Genomic DNA, 27,723 nt, shown 5'->3' with positions numbered 1-27,723 from the left:
TTGTGATGGATCCCCTGATTCACTAAAAAGTTTTTACTATGTCATCATTGCCATTCACTAATGTTCTCCCCAAGTGCTATGGCTTTTATTGGGATCTGGCTTACAATCTACGGGTAAGTTAAGCCTTGCCTTGAGCCCTGAGGCCCTGCCTAGTAAGAGAGCTGAGTCTTATAATGGGAAAGGATTGATGTTATAATGATTCCAAAGGGCCCCTTTATGATGAAATTCTAAATACGTGAAATCCCATTAAACCTGTACAAGTTCATGGGCTAGCTACATTGAAATGACATATCATTATATTGGGTATAGTGTGCATATTATAAAGTGTGATATAATTGGAAATTATTGGTCACATTAGCAATAATGAAGAGCCACCATCCTCATAAATTCAGAGGTTATGGCCTGGGCATTTGAAGTAGGAAAGAGAACAATAGTCTGTTTATAAATAATCAAAATTTTAAAATCTGACCACAGATATTCCTCTAATAAAATCTTGTCACTAACAACTTCATTTCTGAATTCCTAACGTAATCGTGGAAAGAATTCTTAAAACAATCCCTTAAAAACACGAGTTAAATATTAATCAATTGGAAATTAATAGTATTCTAGGTCCCAGAGCTCCTAAAAGCTGACCACTTGATGCTGTTATAATTTGGAATCCTAAGGGGAGTTGAGGCAATAGACGGGGAGTTCTCCAAACAATTAGCCGGGCAATTTAAGGCTCGCTAGGCTTTCTCCCAAAATTAAAGAAGAAGGCTGCTTTAATTTTTGGAACTTGTAAAATTGCTTCAAATTAGCATTTAAAAATTTAAAAATATCCAGGGCAGGATTGGAAATTAGTGAAATAAAAGGTTTCCTTTTAGGCCATTTCATACAAATTTTTAATTGTTTTACTCAGTAAAGTAGGTGGCTTTGAAAAAACACTCCACTTTGCTAACTTCTTTTTTATTGAATGGCTATAAGCTTCATATTGCCATGCCTGAACAGCTATTAGGTGGAGCCCACTGGACGTAGGGCCTGAAATGTTCAAGTATGTTCCTGTGGAAACCACCTAAGTCACTTGAATTTGGCTTTTAAAGAAAGTTATGTTTTAAAAAAAAAAAAAAAAAGTTGTGGAAAACTAAGAACTATAAACTGTCACTGAGAGCCAATTTTCTAGGATCAGTGAAAAGCACTTTTATACTCCTACATTAAGAAAAAAAAGTATCTGAATATGTTCTTATTTCTGTGACCTTCACAGAAAATATTGGAAGTGAAGTCTGTAGAATTACAGGTTTACATTTATTTTAATTTATTTGAAGGCTTGGGGAGTAATTCCTGTTATTAAAAATTGAAATAAAAAATTGTTATTCACATTTCATTTGACAGATGCAAGTTCCTTTCTGACTACCCCTCCCCCCACCACCACCCACAGCATGATTTTATATACTCGAACACTGAATTTTATCAAGGACATTACTTTGTTCTCTAAGTTAGCAATGCAGTTAAAAGTGTGTATTACTTTACATTTGCTATATATTTTGCATTACACTTTATGCTTATTTTAGATTTACCTTACACTCATTAATGAACCACAAAAATTCCAGCTGTTGTTCTTAGAGTGATTCTATTCTTGACAAAAATGAGTTTTCTCTATCCAGACTTATGTGTCATTTTTGAGTCTTGTGGCTTAGCCACCATTCTCCTTTGATAAACTATAGATCCTATCAAAGTGTTTATTGAAATTATATCCAGGCTTCAATTTCTCCTTTGTTTTATAGCCAGAAAATTATCAGTTTAAGCTTCTGTTTCTGGCATTTTAAATAAATCCAGGTAAATTATGTTCCCTCAGTAACTTAATTCACAGTGTAAGAAGCTCTTATTGTACGATTTTCTTTTTTTCTCCTCTAACTAGTACCCATATTGTGCAGTTAAACCTCCCCTTTTTTCCAGGGAAAGTTCTGCATACTAAAGAGAGTTTGCTTTTTATTTCTCCAGGCATTTTTCAAAAGAAAAACAATCTTTTCTTTATAGATGCTATTCTTAAAGTCTTATTGTGTCACTGTTCTCTGACCACTTTCCAAAGTCTATACTGTACTTTTTTCTATAGCTATGAGACCATAAATCTAGCACATTCATCATACATCTAGTGATCCTGTGCTATAATTTTTATACTATCTACATTATGGTCTCCTTTATGCACTGTTAGATTATTTTCTTTAACAATACTAGCGTTCATACTGTTTTTGCCTAGAATTCCATTGGATACCTCCAAATAATGCTTGAAGTGGAAGGACAGGGAATAAATTATGCAAAGCTGGTCAGAATTACTGCTGGGCTAGCAGCCCCAACTCATTCTCTAAACTGTCCTAATTACCTACCCCCTCCTTTCTCTAGAGGAATACACAAACGAAAGGAGAGCGTTGAGAAGGGGACATGGGTGAAAATAAGAATTTGGTGGTACAGTGGAATCATACATTTAACTCTTCAGTGCAAATACATACTGGTCTTTTCCTATTCTCTGTACACTTCACTGTATTCATTCATTCAACAGTATGAGGGCTAAACACCTTGAGGGATTGCGTTTCAGGTAGGGTTGCTGTTTAACATCAAGCCCTTGTTCATAAATAGGCACATCAGTGACCCAGTAAATGGGCAACATATGGTTGGGACGTACATGATTGGCACATGTAAATGCCATGATTGTTGAGACAGATTTCTCTTATATGAGGGGCCCTGTCCAGCCCTCATGGAAAAACAACGTAGAATTTGAGTTGAAGCTAAAGGGCTAGTCAAAAGGGTAAATAAGAGGGAAAACACTTAAGGAACAGCATTGAAAATAAATCTAAGAAATATAGTTCAGCAGGTGGAATCCTGCCTGTCTCTCTAGCTTTATCCTGTGCCTCTCTCCCTGTTCATGTCCCAGCAGAATTGGCCTTGCCTGGGTCACCCCACCCCACCCCCATTTCATTCTGTTCTCATCTCATATACCCAGTTTGTAATTCTGCATGTTAATGTGTATTTTAAAAGGCCTGACTTCCTCATTAGTCTACTCACTTCCAGAGGGCCTGAATCATATCTGTTTTTTCTTCGCTAAATCTGTACTGTTCCTTTAGTGACCAAATGCTAAATGCTAGGAATGTTTGTTTGAAAGGCGGTGAGTACCTCACTGTGGTTGGAACAGAAGGCTTATGTCAGAGTTTTTGGGATGGGAAGTCATTCTGTCTGTCCAAGGTCTCCTGACCCAGGTTATGGATTTTGTGTATTGTTGTTGGGAGCAGGGAGGCAGCAGCATTGGAAACCCTGAAGTAGAGACAAGACTTTCTAAGCAGTATTTTGAGAAGACTGACTTGAGGGTTGTACTAGGCCAGCCAAGAGTCACTTGCAGTAATGTACTTGGGAGAGCCTAAACACTTGTACTAAAGCGAGGGAAGGTAGGCCAGAAAGGGGGGATCGATCCAGAGGAAACATCAATGTAAAAACTTATGGGTTCTAAGTGGTCGGAGATCATTTTTGATGTTCTTAATGTATTACGCTCGGTGAGAAAAACAGCACCAACAAGATAGAAATTTGCATCTATACTGTGACCTCAATGATATAAGGTTATGGATTAAAAAAGGTAGATGCATGTGCACAATAGTTGCCTTTGGATAATGGGATTATGGGCGGTTATCTTTCTGTTTTCTCTTTCTCAAATTTATAACTTTTTTTTTTCAGTGAGCACCTATGACATATCCAATCAGAGAACACCATCCCCAACCCTGCAAAGGGTATTATTTCAAGCATTTTTAGCCTAGTTTCCTAGTCCTACCTTTTACAGCAATAGGGGGCAAGAACATGTTTGGAGTTGAGGGCAAGGAGCTTGGGTAGAGCTCACTGTACAGGTTAGGGACCACCTGCAGAGAGTAGGATTCCTAGAGGCAGGGTATTCATTCAGCCAGGCAGCTGGAGAGGCTGCTCCTCTGGAACCCTGGCATTTCCCCTGCATTGTAGCTGAGTTCCCCTTCAGTCCCCCAAATTTATCCTATAACCCTGCCTCACCTTCACTCCAGGCATCTGTTTTTCTCCTGTACTCCTTTGCTTGGTCTCGATTCCATATTCTCCTTGCAATTAAGGCAGGGGGTCTGTCTTCAAGCTTAGGCTTGCCTGTCTCCAAACGAATTTTGAAAATGAGCCACCCTAACATTTCATGTGCTGAGTAAACTCACCAAGGTCATACAGCAAAGAGGTGGCAGAGCTGGGATCTAAACAACCCTTGGAGTCTGTCATAGAAACTGTCCTTAATCTGCGGGCCAGCAAACACCACTGGGAACTTTACATTGTTGCTGTAAGTCATGGTTTAAATGATCACTGAAGACTTAACTATCTTAATTGATGAAAATTGCCACCAGTGCTTGGGGTCAGATGAAAGTTGCCAAATCTGACTTAATTTTAACTGAGAAAAATTAAACCCAAATTTCAATTCAAATAGATGTAGTAACATATATTTTGAGAAACATAATAAAAACATGAATAAATTGTGGGCTGTGTTTCATAAATTACTAAAACAGTCCAGAATAAAAGGTGGAGCTAATAAAATTTAATTTGGTTTACAATAGAAGTGTTATTTCTCACCAGTTAATATATAATGATGTACTGTAATATATAACTTAAATGGATTTTTTAAATGAAATGAGGAATATATTAGAAGCCATGGTATTACTTTGATCATGTAGTTCCATTTGTGTATCACCATCAGTTGCTGGATGTTAGGGACAAATTGGATAAGGGTCAAATATAAAAACATTAATTTTGCTAGATCTCATGGTCAAAAATGTTTTATGTATTTAATGAAACAAATTATATTCAGCTAAGAATTAAGTGCTTTGGCATTCAAATCATAATTTACTTTAATTTTAGTTTTATTAACAGGATGTGGAAAATTGCCCAAGATGGAAAATGGTTAATTATAACCAAAATAAATAGTTTTATATTATTTGATTAAGTAGGTTGTAACTACCTTATCAAATGATAAGCATAGTTTCTGCAAGAAATCATGTAAAATTCCTATCCGCAGGTTGTATCTAGTATTTTAAAAATTTTGTAGGTACCAGAAAGTGTTCAAACTTAATTTAAGAGTAGGCATCACTTACATGCGCCCAATGCTTCTCTTCCCAAGTGATGACACCCCTAGTATTAGGAATAGTTGAAAGGAATGGCTTATCTTCGAGTATGTGGGGCTGGGGTCCGGAGGAGCCATTTTCAGTGTTGGGCATTTTTTCTTTGCTCTCACAGGATATTTAATAAAGAGTGACACAGTATTAAAATAGATAGGAATGCAAGACGTGAGTGCATCATCATTGCTCCACTTTCCATTTTATTTGAATTCTGAATATTCCAACAGGGACCCAATATCGGGCTCTAGGTACTCTTTCGTCATATATGTATAGTCAAGGAAACCTTTGGCAGATCCTTGGTATTTTTATTAATCATGAAGGAAAGCTTTCATGCAGCAATTAAAATCATCAAGAAAACATCAGTTATTTTGGCACCCAGGAGAGTTTTACACCCTGGGCCAGTGAGTACCCTATAAGGCAAGTGAGACTATACCTTTATTTCATAAAGAAGGATGGGTACTATTTTCAGAGGAGAAATGGGAATGGATAATTTGCATGGGCTGGCAGGCCTGTTCTCGGGTGGATTGATTTTAGGAAAGAGTAAATACAGGATTGCAGGATCTGGAAATTGAGTTCTTATGTCCCCATACCTTTGGAAGGCCTTCCCATATCCCAGGTTTAGGCATATAAAGTTTGAAGTTCAGTGAGTTAAGTCATCTTCTAGGGGAGTATTACAAATATCCTACTCTGTTCACGTGATTCTTACCCATGGTCAGCAAACTGCGGCTCGCGAGCCACATGCGGCTCTTTGGCCTCTTGAGTGTGGCTCTTCCTAAGCCTTAGGAGTACCCTAATTAAGTTAATAACAATGTACCTACCTATATACTTTAAGTTTAAAAAATTTGGCTCACAAAAGAAATTTCAGTCATTGTACTGTTGATATTTGGCTCTGTTGACTAATGAGTTTGCCGACCACTGTTAGTCCATCCCTGCCCCCAAACTCTATCTGTGATTTTCAGTGGTCTGTGTGTGGTTTCTATCAGAATCATCTGTGATGATTTTTCAAACATGACCATCTCCCTCTTGCTCTTCTCGTTTAGGAGGTTGTGGCTCTGTGGCTGAGGTTTATCCAGTACCATAGTCAGTGGCTGTCACTGCTAAACATGTACTCTGCCCCCCAATCTGACAGTCATTGCTTTAATTAAACTTCCGGATACTTGTCAGAGTTTTACATGTAAAAGTATAAATCACTTTTATCTTATAAAATGTTTAATATTTTCTATATCCTATTAAGAAGTAAACTTGTAAGTTTTCTACAAGTTTTGGCTCATCTGACTTTTTATACTTATCTCTAAATATTTTGCCTCAAGAGTTACACATTCGTTGTGTAACTCTTACACACACATACCCTTATGTGCTCTTACACACACATACCCTTATGTGCTCTTACACACACATACCCTTAGTTCAGTGGTTCTTAAAATACTGTCCCTGGCCAAGCAGCATTAGCATCCTGTGGATATTTGTTAAAAATGCATATCCTTGGTCCCCAGACTCAATGAATCAGGAACTCTGGGAAGTGGCCCAACAATCCACGTTTTAACAAGCTCTTCAGCTGATTCTGTGGCACATTTATTTAAGAACCTTACCTTAGCTCTCCTCCTTTCTTGCTTGTAAATTCCTAGTTTTCTTACAAGACTATGACTTCCTGGAAGAATTGCCCTCTCTTCTGTGTCCTAAAGTACTATATCCAATCTTTCTTGTAGCATTGATATTGCTTGCATCTGTCTACCTTTGAAGGTGGAAGCCACAACATAAATTACTTTTGCATCTGCATGCGACACCAACCTCGATGATGAGTTAAGTGCTGGTGAATAAATGAATGTATGCATGAGTGAAGGAGAAGAGCATTTAGGAGGAGTGGTGATCAATAAGGTCAGCTGCTATGGAGAGATCATGGAAAATAATGAAGGAGAAAAGCTATTGGATTTCATAGTAAGGCAGGTGTTGGTGACCTTTGAAATGCTTGCTTCAGCAGAGTGATGGGCAAGAAGCCCAGACTGCTGTGAGTTAGGGACTTCTAACATGATGAAGATTTCCAAGTTCCCAGAGTTCCTTATTGACTATTTATCTGAACATGTGGTAGAAACAGAATTGTCTTGGGAGACATAACTAGGTGCCCTTAGGCTGGTTGCTAAACCACATTGAGTCTGTGATCTCCAAATACGTGATCATAGTTATAATGTGTGTTTTTTAATTTTTGAGAGGATAAAATGAGATCATTGTAAAACCCTGAAATGATGCATGCTGTTTAGTTAGTACTTAGAGATCATTTCCTTTATTTCCCCATAAGTATTTTTTATTTATTAATGTTGATGGCACTTATCACACTTTATAAATTTGTGTAAGATATGAAATTTTTAAGGATACTTCATTCCAGTCACTGGAGAAACTGCATTTGACCTGGAACTAAAATACCTTTTACTGAACCACTGACACCTGCTTTGCAATTACATGGTATCCAGCTGGAAACCCCAAAGGTAGTTGTCTTAGTTAAGGCTCTTTTAGATACAAGTTACAGAATCCTACTCCAAGCAGACATAAAAAGAGAGAGTTTGTTGGCTTTTGTATCCCAAGATTCTAGGTAAAGTACCAGCACCCAAAATGACCATGTCCGTATCTTCTGGATCAAACAATATTGGCAGTACCTGGTCTTTCTCAGACCACCTGCATCCCACCTGCCTTCCATGAGATTTTTGTTCTCAAGGATATATTTACCAGCTTCAGATTTTGAGGAAAGAGAAAAATTTCCCACTACTTCTAACTAAAGTCCTTGATTCAACCTCATTGTTCAGACTAGGTCACTTGCCCATCCCTGTGGCCAAGCGACTGGGATATGCTGGTTTTCCAGGCCTGGCTTAAGGAATATTCTTTTTACAAGATAGGGGAAGAATGATTCCTCAAAGGGAAATTCAGTTTCTGTTACTAGAATGAAAGAGAGTAGGTGCAAAGCAGGTAAAACAATTGATTCCATTTTATTGTGTAGAAAAGTATGTTTTCAAACTGTGCTTCTGGGAACTCTAGGGTTCCAACTGAGATGCTTAAACAAGTTGAAGAGAAAAGGGGATTAACAAGCAAGTTCTCTAATCCATGCTCACTCCAGCTTCACTTTTATGTTTTTTTATACCCAGTTTTGGGTTAAGATTTTATTGGAAAATGATACTTTGGCAATACCATTTGTACAGGACTATTTAGCAGATGGTTAGACCCATCTCTCTGACCACCAGGGGGAGGTGCAGAATGAAGGAAAGCCCCGGCCGGCAACAGGAAGGCCCCAATCAGCTCTGATCACCTGCCAGACCTAGGGACCCTACCTGTGCACGAATTTTGTGCACTGGGCCTCTAGTAAAGTATAAAGCAGGTGACTATCATTTCCCACTTCATGCCACTGAAAAAATTCTTGCCCTAACCTGCCTTCATCCCATTGACCCAACTCATATTTCTAACCCTACTAAGATCCAAATTTGAGTCCTCCACATTCAGACATAGGAAGATCATGACATTAAGCAGAAGTCCAGTTTTCAGTTTATTGATATTAATGACACTTAAAAAATCAGCACTTGTTCTTTTTTCTCAAGGAGACATCCCCAAAAGTTGTTGACAACTTGGTGACTCTCTATGACCTTATAATTATAAAGCAGAAAATATTGATACATTCAAGAAATTTGACATATCATGTTTGATGATATGTTTATGCCAAAATTTACAGTTGACATATGCAAGCTGGGCATTTTAATATTGTTCCAGCCTTTGTCTATGGCTTATCTTCTAGGTAATATCTGCTTAAATTGCACTCTTAGGAATCGTTTCTTATCTGTTACTGAATTTTTAAAACCTATCCAGTTCACCCTTTCATCCTCCATAACAGAGCTCAATGTGGCCAGGTGCTTGTTTGTATAAATAAAGTTTTATTGTAACACAGACATGCCCATTAGTTTCAGTCTGACCTGCTTTCATAACTATAGAAGTGATTAGTTAGGGAAGAGAATGTAAAACCCATAAGAAGTAAAAATATTTACTATCTGGTCCTTCACAGAAAAAAGTTATTGACCTGTGTTCTATGTCTCTGTGGCTTGTAACAGAATTCCTACTTCATAACATATGTCATACTTACTAGTGTGAAGAGGAATCAGGGAATGTCCTTATTATTCTCTCACTCTCTGGTGTTCTCAAAAGCGTATCTAGGGAAATGTTTTTGCCATACCTATTCCACCTGTGCTCATTCAATTATCTGAACAATTTCTCTTTGTTTCTCTACCCTCAACAGGTTAGTCTTCTTTATCTTCTAAAAACTGCCTGCTGTTTTTAAGGGGTGGGAGGGAGAGGGCTGATATGACATTTTCCCACCGAGCCTTTGAACACATTGGTACACACACCTACATGTACTCAGTGCATAAGTACAAGGTCCAAACACATGGACAAAAATCAGGATTTAGTGTCAATTACTTCCCTCTGCTAAACCCTCTCAATTTCCTATTTGTTGTGGTATAAGCAGAGTATTTTGTGACAAAGTGATTGATCTGGGCCAGGAGGGTTGATGGACCAGAGTTGGAGAGCAGGTTTTCCCTGACCTAGTCACTGGATTCTGGGAGCAGAGCAGCCACTCAGCAGAGTAGTTAAGCTGTTTTTGAAGAAGAACTGGGATAATAATACTTCTTTCCTGCATTTTTGCAGGCTCAATGCCCTGTGGGGTGAGAGAAGTCTTCAATCCCTAGGCTTGTGAATCCCTTATCTTTCCCAAACGTTAAATTAATTTTTAAGGCTATTTATTCAAAGTTGACTCAACCACTAGAATAGGAAAGATCAGACAAATCAACTGCAAGAAATGAAGTATGAGAAAACCCGAACTCTTTGACAAAGTATTCCTGGGAGTAAATGTGTTGAATGAAGCCAGCGGGTAAATGATAAGGGCCTTTACACTATGGATGTAAGAAAGCAATTTATCAAGAGTACATGAACTCTCTAGTGACCACAAGTCAGGAGGAAACCAGAGTGGAGGAGGAGCTCTGAAAAACTACATTTCAAATAAGTAAAAACCGTGTGCGTGCATGCACTTTTAAATACCTGCATTAATATGCAGAGACACTGGTATATTCAAATAAGAGTTACTCAGAGTGCACATGTACAATACAGTACAGTACCTACCGTTATGGGCTAAGGTGGAGAGGGAAGGGTGGGTGAGAAAGACCAGGCAGGGATTTAGAACTTGCAGAAACGTTGGGTACCGTACTCTCAGGTATAGTTAGAATTTGAGCCTGGATGTTATCTGAAAGCCGCTGTCCTCACTCAAGAGATTAGATGACCATTTTTTCAGGCTCATGTGTTTATCTGTTTTAATCCCCAGAAGGCCATATGTGTATAATTCTTACAGTTGCCCTAATGCTTTTGTGTCCTCTTCAGGAGTTCAAAGCACCTCTCATTCATTATCTCATTAATCATTGCAGCAGCATCTCTTTGAGCCCTGGATATAATACAATGCTATCTTAATTCACTTTAAAGAAACTGAGGAAAAATATATTATTTGCAATAGTAACTATTTGCAATAGTTAATTCCCAGTAAATCAGATAAGGATGGGGACTCGAAGTATGATCTGATCTTGGCTTTAAGATCTAGAGGAGAGAGATAATTTCTTAGATTTGAGGAGGAAAAGGCCTACTTGTTGAAATATTAATTTAATTAAAATATTTACTCTGAAAATGGTCATCCTTCGTTTTCCGTACTGAGGTAACAGTTGAAATTCACAGAAATTCTCAAACTTTGATTATAGTCATTGTTTTCCATTTTCATTTGACACTAAACCCTGGTCAGAGCTGTTTAAAAGATGACTAAATTATGGCTTGAATGTATTTTTTTCTTCTTTTTTTTGTTTGTTTTTGTTTCTCCTGGATAACTTTTATAGAACATGCCAGTGAACACTAAACTAAATCTCACAGGTGAACAGCAAGAGGTAAAAGTGGGAGACCTAAGTCTCTGGATAATCTCCCTTCGCTCCTGGTAATTTAACTTGAGAGCCCTACTCTGATGTCAGCTTTCCTTATTATTCCTTTGAAATTAGGCCTTTTAGGCCCCTGCATTCTGAAGAACATGCTTCTCTTCCTCTTTAAACCATTCAGGTTTTACAAGGGGTGGATTTTATTTTAATTTTTTTAAATATAACTTTATTGATTTTAGAGAGGAAGGGAGAGATAGAAACATCAGTGATGAGAGAAAATCATTGATCAGCTGCCTCCTGTATGCTCCCCTAATGGGAATGGAGTCCACAACCTGGGTATGCACCCTTGACCAGACTCGAACCTGGAACCCTGCAGTCCACAGGAGGACACTCTATTCACTGAGCCAAACCGGCTAGGGCAGATTTTATTTTCTAAAATTATATTGGTCGAACCTGTTCTTAGGACATAAGGTGGAAGTTGTTCGTTTTTCCTTTGGTGGAGGAAGGGAGGACACCATGATAACTTGGGTTGCACCATAATTCAATTAGCTAATTAATTAGTCTGGTTTGTAGAGTCAGCTGCAGTCATTTAGAAACATCCTCAGTGGCTCTCTTTCTGAAAGTTGAATACATTTTGTATTTTCTTGCTGTCTTTTGCAGTCTGCAATTTATAAACAAAACAGGGAGGAGGTGGGAAGAGAACTATTTACATTGCAAACACTTGCTTAAAGACTTAATGTGGTTTTCCTGTGGTGATCTGCAGCCTTAGAAATGGAGCCCTGATAACTTCCAGTAACTTATTTCTGCTTTGTTTGTCCTTTCCCTTTGTCTCTTTATTCCCATCCACCTCCGGAACCTTGGTGGGACCACCACAGCCTTGGATAAGCTCAGCACCCAGCACCTGTACCACCCCACGCAAGTGGAGATTGTGCAGTCCAACGTGGTGTTTGACATCAGCAGCCTGATGCTCTACGGGACACAAGCGGTGCCCGTGCGGCTAAAGATCCTGCTGGACCGGCTCTTCAGTGTCCTGAAGCAGGAGGAGGTGCTACACATCCTGCACGGCCTGGGCTGGACGCTACGGGACTACGTTCGGGGGTACATCCTTCAGGTAGGGGGAGGACACTGAAGCTGGTGTCTGTGGCCAGCTCTAGGAGGGGTTGGGTGAAAGCCCTTGGCAAGCAAACCTGGTCTCCTTCCTGCCTGTCGCAGTCCCAGGCAGGCATACCCTCTCCCGGTTAGAACGGTGCTTTTGGCAGGCTTGCGGGGAAATTGGAAAGAAGGGGTGACGTCCCAGCAGGCTGACAGCAGGCTTCAGTGGTGTGTGTTAGGAAGGAAACAGTGGCCTGTTGCCTAGTGTTGCTTTGTTTGCCTCCTTTTGAATCCAGCTCTCTCTCCCTGCACCATGAGCGCCCCGGCTTCTCCAGCAAGTCTTGCTATAGCCCTACTCAAGAGGGAGGGCTCTTTGAGGTGGGTGATGCCTGTGTGGAAATCTGAGATGACATTTCATCTGGGTTTACTAAGGCTTGTTCTCACCCTTAATTTGTAGGTTCGGTGTTTTGTTGGTTGTCTGTGCACCCTAACTAATTATTGCTTCTTCGTCCAAATCAAAGGAAGAACTGTAATGTCTATAAATTCCCCGCTTTTGTAACCAGTCAGCCTTCACGCTCCAAAACAAGCAGGCATGGTTGTAGATTTGGCCTTCACAGCACCTGCTCTTACAGCCCGAACCCTCTCTTTGTGTCAGTAGGTCTTAAAGCTCTTCTGGGAGGCCCTCAGCCTCCACTCCCTTCCCCTGCAACCTTCCCTGCCCCCCTTTCATCATATGTTGCAGTATGTTATGAGTGGTTTTGCATTGTGTACTTTGCCTCTGAAGTATTTTTATGGCCATCTGTCTTCCTACGACCCTTGAAGGGTAAATGTTGAAAACAGCATGTTGGGAGACCCCAGGACCCAAAAAGACTACATGGATGATGAAGAAGTTCTCCCTCCTGCCAGAGGAGAGCATAGTGGAAGAGGTAGACTCTGAAGTGATTTTTGAAATTTCCTGCGGGGATAATACCAGGAGGATTGAGCCCTTCAAAACAATGGCTTTTGGCTCTGCCAGCCTGTTTATTCCCCAAGTTACCTTGTGTTGAGTGCAAGGCCTTGGCTGCCAGCTTGGTATGTGAGGAGTGGGGGCCCCGCGAGTCTCCCCTTGCTTTAACCTGGCATCAAAACACACATTCCTGTCATTCTCCTGTGTGGTCCCCCCAGGTGTTAGCCAGGGCAGGAGAGCAGGGGAGGGGTGATGAGTGAGCATAGAGAAAGAGGGGAAGTGGAATAATCTTTCTGCTCCCAGGTCTGCTATAGGAGGCAGAGAATCATATTTTTTCGTTTAGTGAGATGTCAACTTGGAAGGCACAGAAAATTTGGTCTTCTGAAGATGAGATGATGATGTTAATAGGAATACCTGTCTATCACATTTTCAGTGTACAGAAGACTTTCACAAGCATTCTCTCACTTGCCTCAGGATGGGGACATTTCAGTGGGGTGAGTGGAAAGTTAAGTCCTGGGTGGTCAGGGGAACTGAGGGGGCACAAGGTCCAGGAGGAAGGGCCAGGAAAAACAAAGCATGGAGCCAGTTTAAGGATCCCCGATTATGCTGCCTCAAGACACATCCGGGCCACGTCTTTCTGCAGACGTTTCCACAACACGATTATTAGTGTCCATTTTGGATTGATTCTGTACTACACCAGTGGTGGGGAACCTTTCTCTGCCAAAGGTCATATGGTTATTTATAACTTCATTCGAGGGCCATACAAAATTATCAACTGAAAAGTTAGGCTGCTGTATTTGGTCAGACATTTAACTCACCCCTAATGCCTTGGCAGGGCCAGACCAAATGATTTGAAGAGCCTTATACAGCCCTCGGGCCCGACGTTCCCTAACCCTGTCCTACATGAAAGAACAAACCTCTTGTAAATGTTTGAATGGAACTGTTAGCTAGGTTCAGCACTTTTTTCTTTATTTACTCAAGTATTTTGCCCCAATCTAGTATTGTCCTTTCTGCCTCCACTTAGATGCTTATTAGTTTGATCATCACTGCTGTATTTCAGTTCTGCATGTACTGTATGTTTGCCTAAGCTATGTGGAGCATCTGCATGGTGTCTCTCTGTCCAAACAAATAGATATTTGCATGACTGTGATTCTTTGCCATCTTAACAACCCAGCTTACTGCAGCACCTGATTGTCAGTAAATACCGAACCTTTTGGATGTTCTGCGGTGTGGTCGTAATGTTCTGCCTTGACTGGTGCCTATTTTTTGTTTTACTTGAAATTATTAGAGATGTTAGTCCCCTCCCCCCCCCCAAAAAAAAACCCCACAAAATTTCAACATAGCTGTAAGGCAAGCTTTGAAAACATACTCCATATTTCATTTTTGTATGAGGGCTCAGGTTTTAAAGATACAAAATTGCAAGAGAAATTAATGTGAGAGAAAAATTCACCAAAACCATAAACTAACCATTTATAAAATCTCTTATTGTTGAGGTCAAATATTGCATATAAAGAACACTGTCATTTATTGTTATACTTAAATTATGATTAATTTTCATTAAATTTAATATGCATTTTGACAAAGCCTCAAATTTAATATAATCTATTTCTCCATTCAGAGTCTAGAATTGACATTTTGAGAAAACCATAGATGATTTTTACATTTGAGGATCACTAGGTTTAGTTTCTGTCTTGTTTATTGATAGAATTGATATAATATAGATTTTATTTAAATGATGCTTTTTGTTATTCAGCATTTATCATCTACTTACTCCTTGGAGAAAACAGTTCTTGGTTTAGAAAAAAAGCAAAAAGTCAGAGAACACAAAACTATTATCACTTGTGTAGTGATAAAAATGCTCATTTAAAAAATAATAAAGCAAATCCCCCCAAACAAGAGCTAGACTACAGAAATAAACCCTTTTTCTCTAAAGCAGTGTTATTTGACTATTGGTCAATATTTTAAAATTATATGTAGTAATGATAAAGCATGCACAAATGCCTTAGAATATAATTATATATAACATTTTTGTACAAGTAGACTATAAGATGTTCCATAGGTTGTGGAACCCTATAATGCACTATTAGTGTACAAGTCATTTTATCTGGCTAAAACTCAATTGTCTTGTAGCCCTCAAGGCATCAATTTTAGCATTATTGCTCTCAACAACAGTATATTGAATATTATGTCAGTTAAAGGAGAATAATTATCAAGTCAAGTTAGGGTGGCTGTTAGTCTTACCACATATTGACTTGGTTAGCAGTTGGCTATAGATTGTGTTACTCGGCAAATGAAGATGTACGGGGAGTTGAACTGGGCCCAAACCTCCATCCCTAACGTATACACAGCTACTCCTGGTTTCAGAGATGGTTTTGAATGTGGAATAATAGCATGTGTCTCATTGGATTTTGAATTTTTGGTTTTGGATGTCGGGGGGAAAGAGGATCATGTCATTCACAGTATCATTTGCAAGCATGTGTGAAATGGTTATTTAAAGAAAGGGGGGATGGCCGTGATGCCACAGATTCATTAAAAAGACTAGCAATACCTTTCAAGAATTCTGTACTGTTTTGATAAAAATTACTGTTCATTTATGTAATTATCTATGTAACTCATTAGCTAGCCAGCTGGGTGTAAAGGGCATAGTATATCTTGGACTACAGTGATTTAAGATTCTAGGAATATCTTAAAGGTAAACAGTCCAGTATTCTCCCATGTACCAATTAAACTGTTCATTATTAAAGTACAGAAAAAAATGAGATAAATTTGAAGTATTTTCCATAAAGTAGCAATAAAAGGAAATATGCAATTAGATGCTAAAATCTAAATATAAAGGGAAATAAGTTTTTCTTCTTCTTCTAAGGACTAATTCTTATTTCAAGTCTGTATCTCACTTATTTCCCTGTCTTTGGCCTAGGATATAAAAATATAGGTGATTATCACTGTTGAATGTAAGCATTTAAAAATCAAGTTTTCACAGTCTCTGTTCAGTTTGAATTTGTGACTGACTTGCCTGGGCTCGAGCCTATCTGTGGAAATCTTCTTTGCAAATGAGTCCTGCCAGAATTCAGGGAACCATGTCAGACACTCGGAATAATTAGCTGAGGCGTCAGGCCTTGTGAGAGAATGAATAGTGATGCACGTTTCAAATCACCTGTGTCTTGAAACCATCAGAGCTAATAGAACAATCAGCACTTTAGAAGAACATGTCCCAGAGTATTGGGGATGGTTTGGGGGGAAGCATTAGTCTTCTGGAGATTTGAGATTTGACTTTAGATTTGGGAGGAAGTACACTCTTGCCTCTTCTCTTAGAGCCTCTTGATAACATTAGCATAATACAGGCTCTGACATGTTCTGGAATAAGTGGTTTGTGAGAGTAGGTAAGTAGCTTCCACCAGCCTTTCCCACTTAGTAGCCTTTTTCTGTCCAGCTCATAAGAAGTCTTCAATTTCCGAACACACTCGGCTCTTCTTCAACTTGGCCTGTTTGTGAGCACAGTTTCTTCGGCTTGGATTCCCCTACTTCTCTCTCTGCATGGGCAATTCCTTGTCTGTTAGGGGTCAGCCCCACTTTTTCCCAGAGACCTATTCTGTGCAGCTTAACCAATGCAGGTCTTCTCCAGTGTGGCTCTGTTTGAGGATTCTGTTTCCCTTAAGCTCTAATCCAAATTAAAATTAATCAATTAAATCAACTGTTAAAATGTTTGTTTTCCCCCCTGCTTCCTCACTAGGGAACACTGTAAAGGCAGGGTACTCAATAACTATCTGTTAAATGACTGGGAAAAGAAACCTGCTTAACCTGGCATAACTTGGTATTTCACCAAGGAACTCGCGGAATATATTCAGTAACTTCGTTTGGTCCAAGGGCCCTTCATCTTCCTTCAGGCTTCCTGGGGACTAAATTCTGTGACCACAGCTGGGTTGGTGAAAGCATTAAGAAGAGAATCAAGAAATCTAGAGGTCTGTATAGAATAAGTGTTTTGTGGTAGAAAAACATCAATATTAAGCAAACATTTGCATCTAAACAGCCCGTTGTGCAGCAAGTTCCCATATTAGTTAGTTTTTTGAGTTCCCAGTGAATTAACATTTGGAGTAGTTGAAGCTCAAAGAGGTTAGTTAAGCGACTTCCCTGTGATCACAGAAGCTGTAAATTGGCACAGCTGATGCATGGTAAGCTTCCTGAGGAAGAGAACCCCTCGGCACACAGCTGGGCACATAGTAGGGCTTACCAAATGTTGAGGGAGGAAATTTTGAAATCTGATTTTAACTCTGACTCTGTAGACAGTGTTTGGATGGGTTTTGTGTTTTTGAGACTCCAAAGCTGTCTTTCCAGAACTAGAATCTTGTAGCATGAAGTGGTATGGTTTGGGAAACAGAGAAGGTCCAAGAAACCTGAACTGACAGACTAAGTTAAGATCTCTCTTATATTTGGTGGATCATAACTGCCCAACCATAGGCAACATTAGGTGAAATTGGTTCCCCTTTTATGGTATTTTTTTCTCGGCTATTTTTAAGTATTCCATCTTGTGTCGGGTTACCTTTGATATTTCATGACCAAAACCTTTTCTCTAGATCTGATGTTTATCGTTAATGCTTCATTGTGAATTCTGTTCTTTGACTTACCTTTTCAAGGATCCATGCCTTTTGTAATTAAGTGTAAAAAAGGGGGTGTGTTTTTTCATTTTCATTTTATTTTTTCCCTAATTAATAAGATTTCAAGTTTCTTTCATGTGCATGGGGTGGAACAGAGGTGAAATAGCTCTTTTCTGGGTCCATAAAAGGATACCGAGTTGAATGGGAAAGGAGGAACTAGATACTGATGAGAATATTGGGCTAAAGTCCCAGTTCTGCCACTGATTACTTATGTGAATATGGAAAATTTTGCCAGTCTCAGCCATAGTTTCTTCATCTTTAAAATTGAGATAACCCCTTATCTCAATACCTCTCTTGCTTTTGAATGGCAAAGGATGAAGTGATGTAGATGAAAGCATGTTGTAAACTCTTACTCAGAAGGGTATTTTTCACTTACATCTATGCATAAACCTAACTCTGACCAGTTACCGCAGGGAAATAGTAGGTGCCAAACCTGTTTCTCTGCAGATGTCAAATGCTTAGAAAAAGATAAGAAATCCATTGTAAGCTTTAGTTAATATTAGAATAAATGCTAGTTGTTTCAGTAAGTAAACCCTGAAATGCTAGTGGCCTGACACAATAGGAGTTTGTTTCTCCCTCTCATCAAGACCAGTGAGCATTTCTGGGTGGTGAATGCGTTCCTCTTAGAGTTGATTTGAGGAGAGGTCATTTTAGGGCCCCTGCCATCTTATGGCTCTTCCATTCTCTGGGGCCTCAGCTTCCTCCTCCAGGTGGCAGCCCTAGGAGAGGTGAAGGTCTTTATGGGAGGTTTTCATGGACCTGGCTGGAAAGGAGAGTGACTTCTCCCCACATGTCACTGGTCCGAGCTTGTATCTAAATGGAGCCAGCTGACTGAGGGGGACTGGGACGTGTAGTGCCAGGCTGAGCAGCTGCTCCCGGCTCTATCTGTGCAGCATAGAGGATGAGCACAGGTCAGGGCCTCACTCAGGTGTGGTGGCATAGCCATCATTCTGCTTATTTTTAATACAGTTGGACCAGGAAAGCTTAGAGCAGCAGATTAGTGTGGTAAAGGTAAGTTAATGGGTTTGAATCCTGGCTCCAGTTCTTACTAGATATGTGAAAATAGGGTCTGTATCCCTTAACCTATATGCCCATAAAGTACTGAGTAGTATCACTTGCCTGAGTATCCAGTAAATGTTAACTACCAATGTTTATGGTGATGATGAAAAACATGATGACATCAACTATTTTGTCAGCATGGCCATTTTAGACCTTTGTGTATACAGCAGCCTTAAATCCTGATGTTTTATATTTCACCTTGTCTTTTAGAACAGTGCTCCCCAACCAGGCAGGCCAAAGGGTATCTACTATTCAATTGTAAATAAAGAATACATTTGTGCATATACTTATGAATGCAGACAAACACATACATACTAGTAATGCATACTTGATTACATATAATGAGCAGGAGGGCATAGTGACGAAGATTTTGGACTTGAGAGTGGGACAGACTGGGATATGAATCCTAGTTTCACTTTTTGATAGCTCTGTTACTTATGATAGGTCATTTTACATGTTTGAACCTGAGTTTCTTCATCTGTAAATGTTAAATGAAATGATATTTATAAAGTGCTTAGTGAAGTAAATAGTCCATAGGACTCTCATTAGTATTAACCAATATTACATTGTGAGTGAATATGCATGTTTGTTATTTTTTTAGTTTTGTCTCATTCCATATATGACTATCATTTTTATTACCCTCTATTTCAATAACTCTTCTAATACTTTTCCAACCACCTGACATAGAATGAATGAGTACTTGATGAATTTATTAAGCTCATTAGAACATCTCAGCTTTCACCCCATTGTATAAAGTAAAATTATTTAAAATAGGCACCCTTTTAAAAAATATGTTTTATTGATTACAGAGAAAGGAAGGGAGAGGGAGAGCAAGATAGAAACATCAATGATGAGAGAGAATCATTGGTCAATCGGCTGCCTCCTGTGTTTCCCCCATTGAGGTTCAGCCACAACCTGGATATGTGCCCAGAGTGGAAATCGAACCATGACTTCCTGGTTCATGAGTGGCCCCCCAACCAAGAAGCCACACTGGCCAAGCTAGGCATCCTTTTTATAGGTATTATCTGACCTCACAGATTTTTAGGAAATTCCAGAGCAGAGTCTGATAGAGTCCTTGAAATAGCAAAATTTATTGATTACCTTGTGCTGAGTACACAAAAGAAGATTTCCCAGGAAACCCTCACTCAAATGGACAAAGTAGCTATAAACAAATCACTCAAGTTGTATGATCAAAGTGATAAAAATGCACAGATGATTATAGGGTTGATGTAGAAGAGGGATTATTTAACTCAACTAAATACTGCATTATCACCATCATGATGTGAAGTGTCTTTGCATCATGTCCTTTTCATGTCAACAACTTGTGCATCTGTTTCAGAAGAGAAGGATCACAGGTATGAATGGTCAAGATCCCCCTGTCTTTGTCGGGGATATACAAAAGGATGTTGATCCAGGGCAATGTGCTGTATTCAGAGTGTCTGTTTTCCAGAGTGCTTGGACCACTATAGAAATTATCCCAGCAGTCCTCCCAACCTCCCTATTAGAGAGATTTCAGAGACTGTTATTCCCAGTTTTAAAGTTATCGTGGCTAAAGGCCTCAGGCAGGGTCAAAGCTGGAAGTGGAATACAGGGGTGTTTGAATCCCTTGCCAAAGCTGTAACTATTTGAACAGCAATGAAAGCAAACATCTTATATCTAAGGACATAGCTTGGTGTTTTGTGCTCAGAGTTCAAATAAAAGTATTCCCCCCTTTACCCTTTCAAGGTAGAAATACATAGCTCACCAAATTCCAGTGTGGAATTCAGTGACTGCTAGAATAGGATTTGTGTCTATGGGACACAGAGAGAGGGTTTTGTATTTCCCAAGAGGAGCAGAAATGAGCCCACAGCTCTCTGGCCATTCGCCATTTGATAAAAACCAGTTCAGTTGTACTTGAAATGGATATTCTCTGTGATGGCACTGATTAAACCATGTGATCTCCAGAGCAACACTCTAACGTACTCCTTGTTGAATTTAGAGTGGAGATCTCTTGAGCCTTGGGTTTAGACCTCAATTCTACCTCCAACTAGCTCTTTAGCCTTGCAAAAATTACATAATTTCTGTGAGCCTCATTTTCCTGATGATACATACCTTCTTAGTGGAGTTTTGAGGATAAAGAGAACTAATTTCATAGACAAGCTCAGTAAACCTTAATTCCTTAAGTAGAACAATTTTCCGGTCCCCACCTACCACAGTCCTTAAGATTCTAGGGCAGCAAAAGCTTTGTGATTTTCTGTTTAACTATATGTATATTATATTTGAGCCACGGTGCCCTCTTCTAATATCCCCCCCCCTTTGATAGAAGGAACAGGTTGAAGATGAGAGGGGCTTCCACAGGAACTGAAATCTGTTATGACTGTAGCAAAGAATCATGGGATCCTCTCAAGATCCAGCCCTCGTCTACCATCTGTTTCTTTTGAGTGACCTGCATTTTAAATACTCATATGTGAAATCATGACGGGCTGTGAAAAGTAGAAAGTAAGATGAGGATCTGTGTGGGTTTCTGGAAGCTTTTGCTAAATCCATACAGGTGGGACAAACATAAATAAAGATTCCTTTTTTTGATTTATATACAATAGCCATATAAATAATGCTAGCAGCAATTGGAAAATGGAATGCAGGCCAATACATTCTGCTAGTAGAATGTAAGTGACCACTGCCAAATTGAATTACTCCAGGAAGACCTGTTGAAAGAGGAGATTCTTAAGGAAGAAGAAAGATATTGTTACACAGTAGAAAGGATGGAACAAACATTTTTCCGAACAGGAAGAATGCTGTGTTGGGAAGAGGTGTGAACACGTTTATGGGGGAGAGTTGCATTTCAGTTAGGTGAGTAGCATTGAACTGTAGTGTTGGTGAGCGTGGGGAAGCCAGGCCTGGGTCCATTGATCTGAAGTCCTTTTTGATTCTCCTGGTTTTTCTATCACCATTCCTTTCTAAGGGGTGTGACTAGTGATTCTGTTAGTCACTTACAAACCTGGCATTTGTTGCTAATAACTTTGAAACTTAAAATGCAGCCCAGACGGTATGGCTCAGTGGTTGAGCATTGACCTATGAACCGAAAGGGCACTGGTTCAATTCCTGGTCAGGGCACATGCCCGGGTTGTGGGTTTGATCCCCAGTGGGGCATGTGCAGGAGGAAGCCGATCGGTGCCTCTCTCATCATTGATGTTTCTACCCCTCTCACTCTCCCTTCCTCTCTCTAAAATCAATAAAACATATATATATATTTTAAAAATGCAGATCACTGGCCAGTGACTTCATGAACAGTTGTTTTAGAAACCTACCCCTGAGGTGAGGCCCTGTTGCTGTCTAGGAAATGTTTTCATTTGTTAGTGGCAATTCAGTGACCTGTTGTGTCCTTCCTCTCTCTCTCTCTCTCTCTCTCTCTCTCTCTCTCTCTCTCTCTCTCTCTCTGCCTGTTTGTCATTTCTTTGTTTTCTCAGTCAAGGTAGTCTTGGGATGGGGGACTTGGAGAGAAGCTTGGACAGTGATAGTTTTGCATTTCAACAGTGGAATATCTTGCAGTGACTACAATAGACCATAATATGTAAAACCCCAAAATAAGAAAATGAGATGTTGATTGGCCTGCATTCTCATCTTCAGGTTACTGTGTAATTCTTACCTACAGCCACCAGGAAAGCATTTTTCAGAGACTTTGATAACTGAAGGTCCTTTCTGAAGGAAATGCCTTTTAACCTGGTCTTGTTCTCGTGTAATTTTCTCTCTTTAACAAAGCCATAATAACAGTGGCCGAGGCAGCTTTCTAGTTAGTGTGAGTAATGTGGTTACCGTATTTTCTATTTTTATTTTAATGTTTTATTTGCTGTGTTTCTTTTTTTGTTCTTTGGTTTCAAAAATAGCAGTTGAATAAATGTATCTCAAAGACTGGTGCACAGTGCATCCTCCGTGGGATACAATGCTGCAGGAATACTATAAACGACAGGCATTCCCCCCCGCCTCCTCCCCCCTCCCCTCCCCCCCTTCAGACTCCTCAGTGGAATAAACAGGAGGATGTTTGGAACACAGACCACTGAAAACATTGGTCAGGTTAAGGCCAGGCTTCAGAGAAATTGACATTTAAACTATAGAGAGTATGTATCCTGTAGGTTTCTGTCTCTAGAGTACCCATTAATATTAAGCCTGTTTTATTTTTTAGTGTTGATAAGACACCAAATTAGGTAGCCAGGGATGCACCTTAAATTGGTTCATTCATTTGCTTTGTTTCACAGTATGCAGACATGTCTTGAAATTTTAAATTAACAACAACAAAATAAACTTAAATTCCTCTTGAAAGGGTAATTAAGAGCTACTTGTGTCCGGGTCCTGTCATCTCTGCCAGGATTAGAGTTCATGCTGAGTATATTCCATTGAGTCAGCCATCATTCCATCACCAGCAGGGATTGCTTTTCCACGTATTGACATGTGAGGGAATGTCTGCCTTGCAGTAGCCATGGGCTTGTGCCAGATTTTGAGATCCATAGGGGCAGCGCTGGGAGCTTTTCAATTCTGAATCAGAGATCCAATTCATAATAGCTGAGCCAGGGAAACCGGGTTGAATCTGTAGCCAAAACCATGGACACACACACACACACACACACACACCCCAAAACTTTCCGCCCCCCCTTTCCCTTTTCGCAGTGCTTTATTGTGTTAAAATTATGAGTGCCTCTGTCCATTGATCCTCTGGTGACTTTACATTGGATTCAAATTGTGGTCTCTTAGGTGAAAAGGTCAGTGTTTTATTCATTCAGCTGCACGTCAATGGAGATTAACTGAGATCAGTACAAGACATTTGGATCCTGCCAGACCTCGGGCACCTGAAAGAAGTGTATTTCTTTTCTCCCTAGCCCTCAATATGCCTGCTGCAGGAAGGGATGGCCCGCTCTGCTGGGAGTGGGGGAGGGTTTGATTGGCAATGTGTTAACTGCCTCAAATCCATGGCCATAGGGTGAGTGAGAATCCCAGAGAATCAAACATGTCATCTCTGTAGCATCACCTGATTTAGTGCTTTTCCTCAAGTCTGAGGTGTCTCCAGGGGCCTTTTTCCCCTGCAGCACTGATCTTTCAATGAGGTGCTAGTGTCTGTCCTGAGCAATAACAAGGAAAAACCATGAAGTGTGAACAGCTCTTATTAGGGGTGTAAATGTCATTAGGCCTTTGTAGCCTTCTCTGCAATCTGGATGCTCTTGTCAAGAGAGTGACTAACTGAAGCCTCCTTTAAAGTCATATAAATGGAATTAAGATGATGAACTTTTACATTTTAATTAAGCAAAGCCATTAGCTCCCTTTGTTTATGCATGTTTTTGTAGGCAATCATGCTTGTGTCTGATAAAGATAGCCCTCTAAGATAAAACTGTTGAAAAAATCATCTATAACATTTATGTTAAGGATTTGAGAAATATTTGGTTTCCTCTAAATCAAAGTTTTAGATAGTTTTTGGTGTTTGTGAGGAGCAGACATTTTCCTTATTTTAATTTTATAAGGACCCATGTACCTAGGTACCTGATCATAATATGCATATTTCCATATGTGGCATGGGAAAACACTAGTAATTACGTTAGTGAGTAAATGAGTCTGGATTCATGAAAAGTCAGAAACTTATAATGTTCAAATGATTTTATTATTTTCAATACATATACAGATATCTTTCTAGTGATGAATTCCCCTTCTGTAAAATTCTGTAAACCTCTTCTGCAAGAATTTCAAATTAATTTCTCATCCTTCTGGACTGTATCTTTGAGTTACAAAATTAAAAAAAAAAAACATGTCAAATAGTTGAATGATAGGAGAATCGGTTATAGAAAGAAATTTTTTTTAACTATGCATATTAATTGTGAATAAAAAATATGAATTGAGACATCCGGTTAAAATTTGGGGAGGTAAGTCCAGAAAACTTACAGGGAAGTTAGAGGTGGTGAATGGAAATTAATTATACATTACCCACTTTATTAATTTAATATTTATAATTTAATGTGTTATCATCACTTAATGTACAGACTGTTTCAAATTTGATCCTGCACTCCTTTTTTAATATTTCATTAAGTGGCAAATTTTCCTTACATTGTGTTTGTTTTTTTCTATTTTGAGGGTTTAGGAAATTGTATTCTTTCAAAAATATTTACTTGAGTGGCTGCTGTATTCAGATGGTAAAGAGACTGACACCATGATCCTCTCTATGTAGCCCTCAGTTTGATGGACATTGGGGCTCAAGTTAAGCTAAAGAAAAGCAGAGGTAATTTGTGTGTATTTTCTAATAAATATATAAAAACATGACCTATAATTAGAGCAATAATGAGTTATATGTAAATAGCTTGTTGGGGCATATTTCCAACTTACTTGAAAAGTTAATACTTTAAAGAATTTTAAACATATCTTGGTTGTACTTGGTTGTATTATTACTTCGAACTCTGCAATTAAATGACTGGCTACACAAAATTAATTTTCAACCCAGTCTCCACTTTTTAAATTAAAAGCATTTATTTTACTCTGAATTATTGAGATTTTGCTGTCTGTTGTAGAAAACTCACCTATATGTTAGATCACAGAAGTTAGGTAACAAAGATATTTCCTTCCAGTTCATGAGCTCATAAATATTTTGACAAGTTAATAAAACCGTATTTTAAAGTTCCCTTTTAGTGAGAATTCAGATATCAATTTGAACCTCATCAGGATCGTTTTTGCAAAAGCTACCTGTGCAGTCACTCACTTAGAATGAGAAACTTTCCATGGAATGACTATTGCCAGTGCCACTTGGGGAGTAATTGGGTCAGTTAAAATGTAGATGTTTTATATTAAATTATAATATATAAAATACAAATATAATTATTTTAATTATAGTAAAAGAAATAACATCAGATTTGGAATTTGTCTATATTCCCTTTGTTAGTTTTCTTCGCTCAGTATGTAGAATTTCAGTTCCCCGGATTGCTTATTTGCCTTATAAATAATATGTGTGTGATTGAAGAAGGTGAAAGTCTGGTTCTTACGGAATATAGTCTCAGATTTGGTGATACAGTAAGAAGGGCCATCCGACAGCCCCATCTGCTTGCTCCTCTCTGTTCTCTCTGTTCTCCCTTACACCTGGATCCAGGCTGTTAATATAAATGATGGTTTCTGAAGTTCACATTTTAGGACAACTTTGACAGAGATGTCTGGAGTACCGGGATTATCAAAGATGTACAGTAAAACCTCTTCATAAATGTTTTTCGAGGCACCAGATGGAAGGAAGCTTTACTGCGTTATATTTCCCATATGGAAAAGTATCTGAGACCTGAAAGGGGCACACCCTTGCAAAGGGAATACTTCTTGAAAAGGAACTTTATGAAAGGAATGCTGCAGGATTGGGTTTTCACATATGATTTATTCACCGGAGCATATTGCTTTGAAGGCCCAAACAGCATCCTGGATATACGTTGTGGTTTCCCAGACCTGAAAAGTGTCTGATAGTTTAAATTTCACAAACTTTTTAGGTTTGCCCATGCCACAGGACAAATTGTCTTGCTGGGAGTCTGGTTGCCATTTATTTTAGTCAAGGTTTGACTTTTGTTAAAATCGTTGGATTGGGTTTCATCATGAAAGATCAGTGCCCCTTCTCCTTCATGTGTTATTTTATATTAATTAAAACTCAAGATGGTAGAATTAAAAGTGTTATGTGGTGACTACAGTGTTCTTTTATTTTTTGAAGAATATATCTTATAATCAGTTTCACTTAGTAAATTATATAGTGCTAAGAAAGGGCTTGGAGGATCATAGATCTTTCGCTGCTTTCCACTTTACAGGATTTTTGTGAAAGAGTAATTGCAGATGTTAAAAAATACACTTTGTGAAATTTTTGCAAATGATACCACAGTGTTTTGAGTGAGATTCAAGGAGAGACTCAATGTACTTATGCAATGAACAACATCAGGTTTCTATAGTATATATTGAAAAGATGGTCCTTAATAGTCATTGAATATATTGCATATGACTTCTTTTTGAAAGGCATTTACAGAATTAAAGCATAATTTTTCTACAAAATAAATGTATGAATGGTATATACAGCTTCTATCCAAAGTAGTTGAAAAACCTAAATCATTATGTTAAGTATGGAACCCCTGAACCTGTTTTCAGAAAAATTTTTCTGCTGGATACATGTTAGTGAGAATGATAGATGATAATATATTGTGTCAGACTTTAAATATTTAGTTCTGATAAAAATAATACATTGAATAGAGGGAATTACCTCTGTATAACTGAACTAACTTTGAGGAACATACAGTTCATTGCATAAAAAAGACAATATAAACAGATAAAAACTGCTTTTGTATTATTCCATTGTATAGATGTACCACAGTTTTTTAATCCACTCATCTGCTGATGGGCACATAGGCCGTTTCTAAATCTTAGCTATTGCAAATTATGCTGCTATGAACATAGGGGTGCATATAACCTTTCTGATTGGTGTTTCTGGTTTTTTGGGATCTGTTCCTAGAAGTGGGATCACTGGGTTAAATGGGAGCATGGATGGAGCTGGAGAGCATCATGCTAAGCGAAATAAGCCAGTCAGAGAAAGATAAATATCACATGATCTCACTCATTTGTGGATTATAATTAACAACATAAACTGATGAACAAAACAGATCCAGAGACAGAGAAACATCAATCAGATGTTCAGACCACAGAGGGAAGGTAGGGGAGGGTGGGGGTAAGGGAGAGAGATCAACCAAAGGACTTATATGGAAGCATATAAGCAGAACCAATGGACATAGACACCAGGGGGGTGCGCGGGGGGGCACAATGAGGGAATAAAGACACATATGTAATACCTTAATCAATAAAGAAAGAAGAAAAAAACTGCTTTTTTTTTAGTAAAAGTTTGGTTTAGAACAAAACCCAAAATTTGGCTTAGAAAATGTTTCCATATT

General features: G+C 38.9%; 1 protein-coding gene across 4 annotated transcripts in view; it reads left to right on the top strand.

Moving 5' to 3' along the window:
* BNC2 (basonuclin 2) overlaps positions 1 to 27,723 on the top strand; it is a 302,217-nt gene that overhangs the window by 157,307 nt on the left and 117,187 nt on the right. For all 4 annotated transcript variants that reach the window (XM_015564719.1, XM_015564718.1, XM_015564720.1 and 1 more), the window contains one exon: positions 11,944 to 12,179. In XM_015564719.1, the coding sequence (XP_015420205.1) occupies positions 11,944 to 12,179 (236 nt within the window). The remainder of the gene's footprint in view (positions 1 to 11,943; positions 12,180 to 27,723) is intronic.

This window comes from Myotis davidii, unplaced genomic scaffold (assembly GCF_000327345.1).
Source record: "Myotis davidii unplaced genomic scaffold, ASM32734v1 scaffold197, whole genome shotgun sequence".
NCBI classification, from domain to species: domain Eukaryota; kingdom Metazoa; phylum Chordata; class Mammalia; order Chiroptera; family Vespertilionidae; genus Myotis; species Myotis davidii.
This window is presented reverse-complemented; position numbering and strand designations above follow the sequence as displayed.